This window comes from Anomaloglossus baeobatrachus, chromosome 2 (assembly GCF_048569485.1).
Source record: "Anomaloglossus baeobatrachus isolate aAnoBae1 chromosome 2, aAnoBae1.hap1, whole genome shotgun sequence".
Taxonomy (NCBI): Eukaryota; Metazoa; Chordata; class Amphibia; order Anura; family Aromobatidae; genus Anomaloglossus; species Anomaloglossus baeobatrachus.
Window position 1 is genome coordinate 135,572,582 of NC_134354.1, and position 15,905 is coordinate 135,588,486.

The window sequence follows — 15,905 nt, forward strand, 5'->3', positions numbered from 1 at the left end:
AGAGCAGTGCAGTGACCTGAGCTAACATCAATAGGTCAAGCAAGGTCACTGCAGGGCATGCCGAGCGCCGATGTCATGAGTTTAGCTAGGTACATTACCTGCGATGATGGAAGCCGCTGCACTCCTAACGTCAGAGCTGGTCACTGAGTTCAATGACTGACGCGTTCACAGGTATCGCGAGCGGCCCATGACGTCACCGCTAGTTACAGTCTTGGGCCGCCCGCGAGAGGTGATGTGAAAATGCAGTGGGCATAGAAGGCAGTGACAAGCGCTGACGTCAGGAGTGCAGGACTTCAACACTGCAGGTAATGAACTTTTCTAGCTTCCTGACGCCAGCGCTCATCATCCTCGCGTCTGCTTGCACTGCAGTGCGGGTAACTGCTAACACACTGCTGTGCGGGCAGATGCTGACACTGCAGTGCAAGCAGCCACGGGAGTGGGACACAGACTGCAGGGGCACCCGACGGAAGCCACACGGAAGTGCTTCCGTGCGGCTTCCGGGGATTTTGCGGATCCATTAACTTGTATTGAGTCACGGTCTCTTATTACGGAACAGAATAGGACATATTCCATAATAACGGAACGGACATATGGCATCCGATCTGTTTTTTTGTAGGATCGGATGCACACGGAAATGCTTCCGTGTGCCATCCGATCCTACACAAAAGACATTGAAAAGATGGTCCTGTCCGTGGGTGCGCAAAAAAACAGGAACTGAACAGGACAGACGGAACGGTCGTCTGAAGAAGCCCTATATTGGAGCGATACCTCTACATTCAGATGTTCGTGTTGCATGTGTGACGCCCTGGACTATCAGGTCGTCATAGGGTACTGCACAAGCTGCCCTTCCGTGCAGTATTCTGCCTCCCTCTTGGTTCTGGGTCCCTATCTAATAGTGTTGCCTCCAACAGCAAATCAAATCCTAGATACACACTGCACCACACCCACCAGGCACACCAGTGGACAGCTTGAGTGGAATAGAGTCGCCCACTTGGGGAATCAAGGAGGGGAGGTGAGGAGTGTAGTCAGTGAGTAGTCAGAGAGAGTGAGAGAAAGGAGGTCGGGAGCGGTGGTTATTAGTGAAGCTGTCAAGGTTGCAGACGGTGGTCTGGGCCTAGAGGAGACGGCACCCCGGTCGCAGGGGATTGTGGCAAGGTGTCAGGACTTGTTGAGGACAGCTGGCAGCCTAGCACTGTCACCGGTCCGGGACCGAAGGCACGATGGGGTACACGGATCCTAGGTCGGGGAGTAGCTTCAGGCAACCCGACAATTCACCGGAGGAGAACGGAGCCTTTATGATCTGTTCCCACCCGCTCCAGAATCGGGGCATTAGCGCAATGAGGGGGATAGGACTTTCCAATCCAAAACGGTCCAGAAAATCCCAAGCGTGAGCCCTGAGAGCAAGCTCCCACACTTAGCCATAGTGGGGAGCGGGGCCCGGCAAGTTCCATACTACTGGGCCACCACGTAGAAGTTAAACTTAGTGCCAGGAGGCAGGTCACGGATCACCAGGCAACACTATAGGGGACGGGACCCGGATGAGCTCCCCTCAGCGGCAGCGGCACCCAGAGAGTTGGTTTACCCGGTTGTCAACGTCTGGCTATTAACTGAGTGAGTACGAGAGTGACCCCTGCACCCCACGGCACCCCACACCGAGTCCCGGGGCATCCCTCCTACCCGTGGAGGGCTACGACACCTTGCTGCCCCAATCCATCACCCCGGGTACTCCCAACGGCAGCACTTCCCAAATTACCGTACACCACGGGTGGCGTTACGAACTGTACATCAACTCCCCTGTAAATACCCCCTTTGATTTCAGTTGCCGCACGACCCCTGGGTCCTGAGACCCTCGAGCCACAGCGAACCCGGATCCGAGCAGCTCGGCTGCTTCCACGGGGTGGCACACATGAATGTGTTCTATCTCTGTTTTTCACATATACAGCAATTACCCATTAAATTCTATGGGACTGTCACATGTCCATGTTTTTTCATGATCTGCGTGTCTGTGTAAAAGTCACGGAGACATGTCTGCTATTTTGTGGTATCAATACAAGTCTAAGGGTCCATGATAAACATATCCAGCACAAGGATGGCACCTATCAGCCGTCTGTGTGCTGTACGTTTTAACATTGCAAAGTATAGGAGAAGCTTTGTAATACAATTAATGATCCATACGTGAAAAACACTGATGACAACTGATGACAAAAACGGACCGTACACTGATGACACACTGATGCAAAACACTGATTACACAGGTACCATGTTATCACATACACGTTTAAATACGAAAGTGTGAATGAGGCCTTAAAGGAGATATAATTGGGAGACTGAGAATGAAGTATGGATAACTTGCTGGTTAACTCTGAGGTCAGCTACAGCTTTATTTAATAAACTTAAAGGGAACCCATCATGTCAAAAACGCTATAAAGCTGCAGAAGTTAATGTGCAGGTTCTTAGTGTTCTGACGTTGTGTGGTCACCGCACTGAAGGCCCAGCTACTGAGAGAAATTTATCTTTGAGTCACATAGGCACAGCTGGGGCGGTTCGGCACGCAATACAAAGTGATTGGTGACTGTAACCACTCTCCGGAACAGACTACTTAGGACTGATTAGCCGGCTTTCAGTGAGTGCTGTAGCGTGGTTATATCCACCGCTCACTAGCAGTATCGGAATCCGCGCCTCTATGCCTGAGACTGCCGGGAGGAATAGTGTTCACTCCCTCCCGGTGGCCGCCCGGCTTCAGAACACTATAAACCTGTAGATTACCCTATATCTGTAAGTTAATAGCATTTTTCATATGACAATTTCCTTTTAACACTAATAATATAATTCATATACAAGGATATTTGTTTTTATAGAAAATGAATTGTTGACCATGACCCAAATGCCAGTCGTCCAGGTCCAGGCATGAAGATAAAATTCCGGATAACTAACAATATTGCCAAAGGGGGAAGTCATGTAAAATCCCTACATTACCCAATAATGACAAAACCTTTTCAACCTCATCTAGAATAACCCATAATAATATTTCCATGCTTGTGTCCATGAGGTGCACGTCCTCAGGTCACCTCCCAGCTGCTTGTGCTCAATTACTACCACACCCTATTAGGGGAAGATCAAACAAAATCAGAACAATCTTGTATTGAGCAGGCCAATGATACTCCGCCAATTATACTCCGCCAATGATACTCCACCAGATATTACTGTATATCCGACCAAATCTGGGAAAGATGAGGGAAAAGTTACATAAAATATTCCAGATTAGATAGTTAACGGCAATCAGCTTTTGTCATGACCCCAACATGAATTACCAAAACTACTGACATCTGAAGATGCAAACTGACATGAACAACACAAACAACACGTTCAGTTACTGCAGTGCAAGCCCGCCAGTATATAGCGCATTGTAAAATCCCGGTGCTTTGCCTCCTGGTCCGATTGCCACCTTATGACATTAAATATAGGAATGCCCTAGGATCCATATTGTTGAGGAGGCCTTTCCATCATAAACTTAATTAACCTCTTGACATAGGGGATTGTGGGAAGTATGTCGATTTGCCTTACATAATTCAGTTTTCAGATAATACACATGACACAGATTTAAAGATGGCTGCCATTTCCGGTTCTCCACACCTTGCCTGGAATGCAAGGAATGTCCAGATGTAGGAAGACCACCATATAAGGAAAAGACCCACTGGCCAACCTAGAGGACCAACCCGCAGATGATGACGTCTAAAGCGGGCTTTACACGCTACGATATATCAAACGATATGTCGTCGGGGTCACGTCATTAGTGACGCACATCCGGCCTCGTAGCGTGTAACACAAATTAGCGACTGTGAACGAGCAAAAATACTCACCTTATCGTTGCTCGCTGACACGTCGCTCATTTTAAAAAAAAAAAGCGAACGTCCTTCTGTGCTCCGGTTGTTCATCGTTCCCGAGGCAGCACACATCGCTCCGTGTGACACCCCGGGAACGATGAACTGCAGCTTACCTGCGGCCGCCGGCAATGCGGAAGGAAAGAGGTGGGTGGGATGTTTACGTCCTGCTCATCTCCGCCCCTCCGCTTCTATTGGCTGGCCGCTGTGTGACGTCACTGTGACGCCGAACGTCCCTCCCCCTTCAGGAAGTGGATGTTCGCCGCTCACAGCGAGGTCATTCGGGAGGTAAGTGCGTGTGACGAGGGTTACGGACTTTGTGCAACACGGGCAACAAATTGCCCGTGCCGAACAAACGATGGGGGCGGTTGCGATCGCACAATTAATTGCAGCATGTAAAGCAGGCTTTATGCTCGCCCATGAGCATCAACACGGATTTGCCCATTGACTAACCCATGAACTGTCCCACTAAATGGTCATATCTGACGATGTGTACGCCCCTAGGATATATAAGAGTTCGCATGTTTTTTCTCTGTCTCTTCGTTGCCATGTTTACTGTGATCAAGAAGAGATTTCACATCCGACTGTGTCTGACGTGATTTCCTTATGCATGCACTTGATCTACACCAATTAGGCCAGGCAGTAGGCAACAAGTGACCTCTGGTTAAGAGTTCACCCTAACATTATATACCTGTAAAACAAATGTATCAGTGAAGACGAAAAGCAAACGAAACGTAACCAGCGAAACACTCAGCCACCTACCAATCATCTGAACCACAGTCTGGGAAATCCAATGCCCTGACCATTGTGGCTGCAGCTAATCGAAAAGTGTGTCACACTCCGCTTCAGGATCTGTCTGTGCATGGAGGATTTGGAAAATCTGCCAACAGAACCGAGACTCATCAGTGGTGTTAATCCAACTAAAAATTGTGTTTTGCCTTAAAATGAATATTTTGGTGAAAGCAACGTAACATCAGTCTACAATCTACTCATAAGAACAAGTAAGGCTGGTTTCACACTACGTCTTTTTAACATCCGTTGAAAACGTTATTTTAGCGGAAGTACGGATCCTGCTTTTACAGCAAATAACGTATGCAAACGCATATGTTATTTTGCAGGATCCTGCACTGGATGTTTAGGGGCGGGCATTGGAGTCATGTGATCGGGAGTGAGGGGAACTAGACTGGGAGGAGGCTTCTGACAGCTGCAGACGCTGGTAACCAAGGTAAACATCGGCCTTGGATACCCGATATTTATCTTGGTTACAAGTGTCTGCAGCTGCTAGGAGCCGGGCTGCCTGCACGCGTAACCAACGTAAACATCGGGTAACTAAGAGAAGTGGTTACCCGATATTTACCTTGGTTACGAGTGTCCGCAGCTCTCAGGTGGGGGAGAGAGGAAGGGGAGGAAGGGGGAAAGACATAGATAGAGAGAGAGAGGGTGAGGGAGGGAGTAGAGAGATAGACAGATCACGCGAGACTGGTTCTGGGCATGCTCAGTACTTTCTGGGCATGCTCAGTACAAAAGCAGGATCCTGTCTATCAGCACGCCAGCGTTCACATGCGTTTGCATGCTGTTTAGTCAGGATCCGGTGACTTGCAGTATTTTGACGCAGCTCAAAAACGCTACAAGTAGCGTTTTTGAAACATGTTAAAAAACTGCAAGTCACCGGATCCGCACTATAACGCAGGCAAACGCAGGTGAACGCATGTTAACGCGAGTCCATTGCAAATGCATTGAAATGAAAACGCATTTGCACTGGATCCGTACTTCCGCTAAAATAACGTTTTCAACGGATGTTAAAAAGACGTAGTGTGAAACCAGCCTAATATAACTGCATACCTTTGCGAGACAAAGTATACCCCTTAGTTGTTCAATTGTATCCTCTAGTAAGCGAGACAACATTGCTATTGCATCTACTGGTATTTCAATTTCCAGAAAGGAGAGTACCAGAGTTGGGGCCCTAGGTTTTTTGCCAGACAGGAGGACACCAAAACAGATATGAAACCCAGCCAGGCCTACAAATAAAAAAAATCATCCATACAATGAGTATAAATAGGGTGCTAGCAATGTCATTACGAAGCACTCATTCCAAAAAAGTAAACACCTCAAAAGTAAAAACAAGACAACAGTTAAAAAGAAATGACCGTCTGATAACCAAACAAATGGAGACAATCTGCGTGTCCAGGTAAAGGCGGTAGGCTGATTCTATATCCTATTTCGCCATTAAAGTCTCAGTTCACTTTACAAACTGAATCGTCTGCCCTATGAAAGGAAACTATGCTACAGAAACCGAGAGCCCGATTCATCATTTGAGAGGGCTTTTAGTGACTTTTCTTTTTTATGTTATGGAATTAATTGCTGTTTTTTGTGCCTCATTCCTCAAAAGTAGAGTTGAGCAAGTAGCTAACTATTCATACTCACTATACTCATAACGAATACTGTCTAATACTCGCGTATTCATTCCGAATAGCGTGTGCAATGCAAGTCAATGGGGCTTACTTGCAATGTAAAGAGTAACCCGAATTCCGCACTATTTGCTACTCGCACAAATAGTACGGCATTCGGGTTACCCGTTACTTTACGAGTTTTCCCCATTGACTTGCATTACACACACTATTCGAATTGAATACGTGAGTATTAGACAGTACTCGTTATCAGTATAGCGAGTAGGAATAGTTAGGTACTCGCTCAACTCTACTCAAAACGCTAGGTGATGAATTTTACCCAAAATCAAAGATGCTCCTTTTTTTAGCACTATTTAAAACAAAACATCACAAAACCTTTTAAAAGGTCGCATGTCAGTCTTTAACTTTACAAAATTAAACAGATTTTGACTGTACATATGTTTAGGGACGACAGCAAGTAGGGAATGTCAGCTCCAAAAGCAAGACGAGCAGCTTCCCTCATATAGTGATACATGTTTAGCCAAGGAAGCATCTCCAGGACGTGCAACAGTGTCCTCTGCCTGACTACTACCTTGACAGTGGGGAGTGGTAGAGGGTCACCGGCAGAGACGGAGGTCCGAGTAACCTTAGCCACAGACAAAGTCTAAATTTTCAGGTGTTGTAAAATCTGCAATGTCCCTCATTGTATAGAAAGCAGTCCTCATGTGACATCCCCACCTTGATAGATACACTGGCTGATGCCGAAGAAGGGGAGGTAATGTTGTGACATCATAACCAAACATCCATCTCCTTAGCATTCCAGCCAAAAATCAGATGGTTGTGCCAGCCGCATCCTGAACTTCTCGTCGTACCACCCCCAGACGACACCACAGTGAACATAAAAGATGCTAATACGGTGTCTAGATAAGCAATTGTGAAGCTCCTTCGGATTATTTTGGCTTAAAACCGAGCAAAAATATGCAAAATCTGAATCCAATTTGTAAAGTTTTCACTACTTTACGCTTCCGTTCAAAACTTCTTTCAATGCACCGTTCCTTATCAATTGTCACTGAATAGCCTGACACTTGGGGAAAACATCAATATAATCATACTTCGGAATCTACACTCTAGTGTCTCCAGCAAAGTGGGAGGCAAGAAAAGAAATACTACAGAAATGTATATATCTGAATGGGGGTAATAATGGGGTTGAAGTCGCTGTATAGGCAGCCTGAAAACATTTTGAGGCTGACCCCGACACTGTTGCTCTCACTATAAACCGCCGATAAGAGAAAGCATTGCTATCCAAATAGCGCTCATTACTCCATGCCCAAAGACAATCTGGCTTCAATAAAGTAGGCAACAGGGGTGTGAAGGTTGCTGGAGGAGGTGGGATCTCAGCAATGGGATTGTAGAAGGTCTCACAGGTGAAGTTGAGACAATGGACGGCATCCAAGATTGGTGCCTGGAGGATCTGCAGTGGCATTTCTTGTATCTCTCTTCCTCTGGTGACTGACGCAGCTGCAAGAGCTTATGTGAATGCTCCAGCATAAGTTATTCGATCACAATTCCCGGGCATCGTGGCTCTACGCTTCCTGGATATTCTGGCCAAAGAGCAAGATAGTCTTTGGCGAAAAGCTGAAGTGGAACAGCTGCCTGGAATTGCCGTGCTGAAAACAAAGATGGACAATGCAAAGCCCCCTCTCGACTAATGTATGAAGGGCCAAGTGTGACGACTCAGCTTCTGGTCACTTGTATGGGGGTGCAATATTCTTAATTATGTCATACGTATTGTTCCTTTGTTCGGTGGGTCAGGAGACATTCACCATTGTTTTGTATGGAACTGTTTGGTGCCTATTTCTGAGTATTAATTTATGAAATGTTTGCATTTGGAGACCAATTATGCAGTGTAATTGAATAACAGAACAATAAAGGGGCAGCCATGATTGTTTTCTACCCAATCTTGTGGGATACAATGCCATAAAATGGGAGCTGAGAGATATAAAAGTGACTGCTCCTGTCTCCTGATTGTGTGTTATTCTACATGATTGCAGCCTAGAGTCCATGGATCCAGGTGGAAGATTACAGAACCGCTCCACTGCCCAACACTGAGGCCATGAATTCACTTGAAGAACCCAGGTTAATAAACCTGGTCACCTGGCTACATGCCTTGCTGTGCTCGGTCAACATCCTAAGCTTGTCACCATCTCCGCTCAGTGAGTGTCCGCTGAAAGCGGGGTACTGCTGGCTGGGATAGCTGGACCTGGATACTCCGAAGTCCTAAAGATTCTAATCCATAGTGGGCCAACGGAAGAATGAGACTCTGTCCCTTGTACCATCTTGTGTTCTTGCTGGGAATGTACTGTGTGCTGTTGACTGTTGGTGACCCAATAAAGTCTTACAGGAGTATGGCACCTTTACCGCGTATTGTCTGTGTAATGTTCTACCCATGGGGAACGAGTACGGGCGTTCAGTGGGATGAGCTCTGGTCCATGCGGTCTTTCTAAGGACAGCCAGGCCATCGGACGTGAGCACCCACTGACCTTCATGTCTCCACACCAAGGTCACCTTCCAGCATGGGGGGGGGGTTGTCAGTAAAAGGACAGGTAAAACTGCAAGATTAGCTGAGGGAGACTCTGGGTCAATTAGTAGAGGTTCCCCATTATTCAAAATCTGAGAGATATCATTTATAATGCTTCGTACAGTGGGTTTATTAACGGACATGAATCAGCGGTCCATTTACTAGAAGAGGCAGCAAAGGCTGGAGAGAGGGAGCGGGGACAATGTATTTGGTGCTATCTGTCTTACCAACACTGATAATACTGCTGGCAGGAGCCCCTTGCAATCCGTATACCAGAGGACTGTGTTATAATGGGGGTAAAATCCATGGAGAACACAGAACAGCTACTTGCTGAGCATAAGGGCTCGTTCAAGCCAACGTATTAAATGTCCATGTGCAGAGATAGCATACGGACAGCACAATGCTACGGTACTAGCTCCACCAGAGGTGTATCTAGGTTTTCCAGCACTTGGGGCAAGAATTCAGTTTGGCGCCCCCCCCTTTCCCAAGTGGTTTCAGTAGTCGTCATGTGTCCGTTCATTCATATGTGATTTCCACACTTACAGTCACGTGCCGACGAACTGCTCTTCATAAATCTCTCAATGGTCAGTTAAAAACTGAGAAGCAAGAAGAAAAACTAGTTGTCACATGACCGTAAGTATGAAAATCACATATGAGTGGAGTGGCCAGGTGAGGACTGCTGGAATCGGCAAGCACAGCTGAATCCGGACAGTGTGCATATTACATGCTGTTAGGTTCGGCATGCTACAGGGCCTAATTTTATAATTACAGGGGTTCTCCGGGTTTGTGATGAAAATCTGCAGTCTCTCTAGGTGACTGCTGTCTTCTGAATTCTCACAGCTCGCGCACTGCACACTTTTAGAATTCTCCGTTGTCAGTGACGAGAGTAGACGGTCATATGGGCGCAAGTATGTGCTTTATATACTTGTAGCCACATTCTGACTAGACGTGTCCGGCCTCTCTCAATTAATTTTCATTGAATGAGTACATGCATGTCTAGTCAGCATGTGACCACATGTATGTAAAATGCATACTTGCAGTTTCATGACCTCCCACTCTCACAGCATGAGAGAATCCTGACAGCGTGCAGTGCACGTGTTGTGAGAATTCAGAAGTTTGCAGTCAACCTCTTTAATGCTCCCAACATCAATAAATAAAAAAATAAAATCAAAACTTTATTTTTATATAGCGCTACCATATTCCGCAGCGCTTTACATACGTCAGGAACACTGTCCCCATTGGAGCTCACAATCTAAAGTCCCTATCTGTATGTCTTTGGAGTGAGTGAGGAAACCGGAGTACCCGGAGGAAACCCACGCAAACACGGGGAGAACATACAAACTCCTTGCAGATGGTGTTCTTGGTGGGATTTGAACACAGGACCCCAGTGCTGCAAGACTGCAGTGCTAACCACAGCCACCGTGCCGCCCAGAATAAATGCATAGTAACACTTTATTAACATAGCCATGTATCATCTAATCTTACAAGTTATTGATTGTTACATGTAATGAGGATCAGAACTAATAACAACACAAGAATACATTACCAAAACCACCAGTAGTACAGAAATACAGCATCCAGCCCTCATCAGTACATAAATCACCAGAACCACCAGGAGTACAGAATCATCAAAAGAACCACCAGTAGTACAGAAATACATCCATATAACCCCCATCAGAACAGAAACGCATCAACAAAACACTCATCAGTATAGCAATACATCACAAGAACGACTATCAGTACAGGAATACATCACCAAAACCACTATCAGTACATTGTACAATTGTAATGTCAGGACAGACCCATATACTTTTCAATTGCATGAACCTACAGCTTCCAGTACGTTCTTAACAATGGTAAGAAGATACTGGGAGTTGTTGCTATGAGTAATTATCAGACTGCCAACCATACAGGAACCGTAGTGATGAGAATGTCAGTACAAGTGCATCTCAATAAATTAGAATATCATCAAAAAGTTAATTTATTTCAGTAATTCAATAAAAAAGTGAAACGCATATATTATATAGAGTCATTACACACAGAGTGATCTATTTCAAGTGTCTATTTCTGTTAATGTTGATGATTATGGCTTACAGCCAATCAAATCCCAAAAGTCATTATCTCAAAAAATTTGAATATTATATAAGACCGACTGAAAAAATGATTTTAAACTCAGAAATGTTGGCGCCTACTGAAAAGTCTGTAAAGTAAATGCCTCAATACTTGGTCGGGGCTCCTTTTACATGAATTACTGCATCAATGCGGCATGGCATGGAGGCGATCAGCCTGTGGCACTGCTGAGGTGTTATGGAAGCCCAGGTTCTTTGATAGCAGCCTTCAGCTTGTCTGCATTGTTGTGTTTGGTGTCTCTCATCTTCCTCTTGACAATACCCCATAGATTCTCTATTGGGTTAAGGTCAGGCGAGTTTGCTGGCCAATCAAGCACAGTGATTCTGTGGTTATTAAACCAGGTATTGGTAGTTTTGGCATTGTGGACAGGTGTTCCAATGTTCCCTGCACAAAATATTATGCACACACTGTCCCTCTTATGGTACATGACCTCCACACGGTCCTCTCCTTTTCATACTGGGCCCTCACTGTCCTCTCACATAGTGTCCCCCCTATACTGACCAGTCTTTATATTGTGCTCCATCATCACACTCCCCCTCCTTAGCATACTGACCCCTTCTGGCTGTGCCCTCACACTTCACTCCCTTGCTGCTTCCTGTGCATACCCCAACCCCCACACTACCCAGTGTCTATTCTGTGCCCTCACATTTTTCTCATTCCATACTGTCTCCTCAACACCTCTGCACTCATCCTGCCTTGCTCCTCATAATCACCCCCTCCTTGCTTTCCATACTTTGTTCGCATACATTCCCTCCCTCGCTCCCCATACTGTCCTCAAGTCCCTTCTTTCGCTCCCCATACTGTGTCCGCACACATCCCCTGCCTCACTCCCCATACTGTGTCCGCACCCATACACCCTCACTCCTCCTACCATTACTTCACTCCTCATACCATTACCACATACATTCCCCTCATTGCTCCCCATATTGTGTCTGTACCCATCCTACTCTCGCACCCCATACAATGTCCTGAAATTTCTTTACCCCATACCGTGTCCACATACACTCCCTCAGCTTGCTTCCCATACTGTGTCCACAGATATTCTCCCAGCATTCTCTCTCCATACTGTGTACTCAAATTTCTCCCCCCCCCTTTCCCTAATTAGAATAACTCTAAAATATCTTCAGCTCCACCTAATCACGCCCTGAACAGGAAGTAGAAAAGTTGTATCTTCAGCTCACCTGCTGCCCGGACTGCTCAGCCTTGCGGGTGCCTAGGATCCTTCGGTCAATCCCAACCGGTAACAAGCAACGTGGAAATGAAAAAAGAGGGCGATCCGGCACAAATTCTCCTTATGTTAAAACATCCAAGACTTTATTAAGACATCGTTAAAAGCATCGTGAAGACCGAGTATCCACTTAGATGGTAAAAGTAAGGATCATGATAAATTTACGCGTTTCGGACTATTATTAAAAACAAGACTTATGATTAAGGACTCTTTTGTTTTTAATAATAGTCCGAAACGCGTAAAGTTATCATGATCCTTACTTTTACCATCTAAGTGGATACTCAGTCTTCACGATGCTTTTAACGATGTCTTAATAAAGTCTTGGATGTTTTAACATAAGGAGAATTTGTGCCGGATCGCCCTCTTTTTTCATTTCCACGTTGCCTGAACAGGAAGTGCTGGTGGTCAGAGCTTCAATTGTACTCACGTCTAAGGCTAAGTTCACACTTACGTTGTTTTGTATCAGTCACATGCGTCGCTTGACGCATGTGACTGATGCGCTGTTCAACGCTGTACAACGGATGACAAAGAACAGAATTCTTTGTCGGATTCCGTTGTGTGCGGGGGGCGGAGTTCGGGGGGGGGGAGCTCGGGCCGTGGCACTGAGGACGTCAGTGCCGCAGGGACTGCAGGACAGGTGAGTGTGTGTGTGTATATACACATGCTGAATGCGGGAGGGGGCGGAGCCGAGCGGGGGGCGGGGCCAGGCGCTGAGGATGTCAGTGGCAGTGCTGCGGTCTGCATGGCTGGGAACAGGTGAGTGTATGTGTGAGTGAGTGTGTGTGTGTGTATGTGCATGTATGTATGTATGTATGTATGTGTGTGCACATGCAAAGTGCGGGAGCGGGCGGAGCCGAGCGGGGGGCGGGGCCAGGCGCTGAGGATGTCAGTGGCAGTGCTGCGGTCTGCATGGCTGGGTACAGGTGAGTGTATGTGTGTGTGAGTGAGTGTGTGTGTGAGTGTGTGTACACACATGTGCGGGAGGGGGCGGGGCCGAGCGGGGAAGTGTCGGCCTCCCTGCACACGTAACCAGACTAAATATCGGGTAGCAAAGCACCCGATGTTTACCTTGGTTACCCGATATTTACCTTGGTTACGGGCCTACTCCGCTTAGCGCTGGCTCCTTGCACCATAACCAGGATAAATATCGGGTAACCAACCAAAGCTGGTGACGTGTGCAGGGAGCCAGAGAGCATGCGCAGCGAAATCCGACGGATCGCGCTGCTCAAAAAACGTTACATGCTGCGTTCCTCCCGCCCGGCAGTCAGTCGTTCCACGACTGATCAGTCGGGCGGAGGGTGCAACGCAGCATCATCAGTCACAATCCGCTGCTCATACAAGTCTATGGGAGCAACGGAATCCGCTAAACGGATTCCGTTGTTTACAAGAGCAGCGGATTGTGACTGAGTACAGCGGATTACTGAGAGCCACTGTGCTGTACCTTCTCTGAGCCGTCTGTAAGCTTGACAACCGACTCAGAGAACGGCCAAATCCCACTATGGGGAAGCAGCAAATACCTCTGTCGAAATGCCCCAACTGTCCCCCCTAGAAAAGCCCCTGAACTCTGCCCCCTTATTACGTTTTTGTTACAGAAGCTAGGTGGTGGAAATAGAAGCAGAGAGTCGGCGCTGCACTCACATCTCCCACGGCGTCTGTCACCCAGGACATCTTCATAGGGGGCAGCAATGCAAGAAACTAGTAAGTAAATGCAGCGCTGCCCCCTTTGACTGAGTAAGACAGCGCAACGTAAAAGGTACTGCTCAATTTATTTAAAGTATATGGACGTAAAGTTAAATACCAGCATTTCATATGGGCTTTTTACAATAATATCGAAATATCTGGCTGTTCTGTATGCACGCCCCCTGACTGCGCCGCCCGAGGCCATGGCCTAGATCGGCATTATGGGAAATTTGAGCCCTGCCTGAACCTTACGTAAAAGGTAACACAAACTCTTTATGGATAACGCCTCAGATCTGACCTAATGCGGATTGTGGATACCCAGGGGCGGAATATTAGGGACGGGCGGCCCACTGTGGGTCCAGTCCCTGACAGAAGCTGACAGTGACCTGCTGGCCCCGGCTATTGCAGCATTGTTCCCACCAGCCCACAATTAACCCTTACAGGGACAACACTGATTCTTTACAGAAGTTATGTAAAACTTGGCCACTCTCCGGGGCACCGTGCCACACCGCCCACTTAACCCTTGCACTTCCCGGGTCTCACCTGTATGCTAGGCTCATGCACTCGAATAGCCGGGTAAGTGTGGGATCAATGCTGCCGGCAGAGACGGCTCCCAGCCTTTGCGGCTCCGCACTCCGGTGCCTATCGTCATTGTGCGGGGAAGAGACCATGAAGTGCCCGCTGTGAATCACCTGCAGCCGGGGCCCCTCACTGTCCGAGTCCGTGTCGCTGTCCGGAGCGGAGCCCCGCCGCTGCCCGGAGCCGCAGCCCGCCATGGTGCCCTGGGGAACAGTCACAGTGACAGCCTGGGACAGCGAGAACGGGAAGCCACGCCCCGCTCTTATCAGCCACCAATGAGAGGAATAATGTCACTGTATCATTAACAAACCTACCAATCACGTAGCAGTATTCGCCTCTGGCTCCACATAGCCCCGCCCATCTGTCACTGGTGTCAGGTGAGTGCGGGTTATCTTGGCATTCTCTCCAGCCCCGGGCGGGCAGGTGGAGCGGCTGCAGCTAGGGAGGATCCCCGGAACCTGTGCTGCCGATCACTGAGGGCTGGGAGTCCGGCAATCACAACGTGTGTACATGAGGGGGGACAGAGACGCCATGTGTGGACACAGCAGGCTGAGCGTGACCCAGGGCAGCTAAACAACATCTTTAACCCCTGCACCACCCAGCAATTTTTCACTTTTTTTGTTCCCCTTCTTCTGAGAACCGTATCTTTTTTTATTTTTCCATCAATATTGCCATATAAGGGCTTATTTTTTCCAGGAAGAGTTGTACTTTTGAATGAAACCATAATTATTTACCATATAGTGCAGTGACAAAAGGGAAAATATTCCAATGTGGCAAAATAGCGAAAAAAGTACAATTCACGATTGTTTTTTGTTTTTCTATTCACACCACAGTTCAAAAGTTTGGAGTCACCCGGACAATTTTGTCTATTCCATGAAAAATCATACATTTATTTATCAGATGAGTTGCATAATGAATAGAAAATATCATCCAGACAGTGACGAGGTTAGAAATAATGATTTTTACTTGAAATAATAGTTTTCTCCTTCAAACTTTGCTTTCGTCACCGAATGCTCCTTTGCAGCAATTCCAGCTTTGCAGACCTTTGGCATGCTAGCTGTTAATTTGCGGAGGTAATCTGGAGATATTTCACCCCATGCTTTCAGAAGCCCCTCCCACAATTTGGATTTGCTTGATGGGCACTTTTTGGGCACCATACGGTCAAGCTGCTCCCACAACAGCTCAATAGGGTTGAGATCTGGTGACTGGGCTGACCCCTCCATTACACATAGAATACCAGCTGCCTGCTTCTTCCCTAAATAGTTCATGCATAATTTGGAGGTGTGCTTTGGGTCATTGTACTGTTGTAGGATGAAATTGGCTCCAATTAATCACTGTCCACAGGGTATGGCATGGTGTTGCCAAATAGAATGATGGCCTTCCTTATTCAAAATCCCTTTTGCAGTGTACAAATCTCCCACTTTACCAGCACCAAAGCAACC

The 15,905-nt window shown here is 47.0% G+C and overlaps 1 protein-coding gene across 3 annotated transcripts in view; it reads right to left on the reverse strand.

Moving 5' to 3' along the window:
• The window catches only part of MLXIPL (MLX interacting protein like), a 138,997-nt gene extending 124,296 nt beyond the window's left edge, over positions 1 to 14,701 (reverse strand). For all 3 annotated transcript variants that reach the window (XM_075333292.1, XM_075333291.1, XM_075333293.1), the window contains exon 1: positions 14,428 to 14,701. In XM_075333292.1, the coding sequence (XP_075189407.1) occupies positions 14,428 to 14,660 (233 nt within the window). In that variant the 5' untranslated portion in view covers positions 14,661 to 14,701. The remainder of the gene's footprint in view (positions 1 to 14,427) is intronic.
• Between the last annotated feature and the right edge of the window lie 1,204 nt (positions 14,702 to 15,905).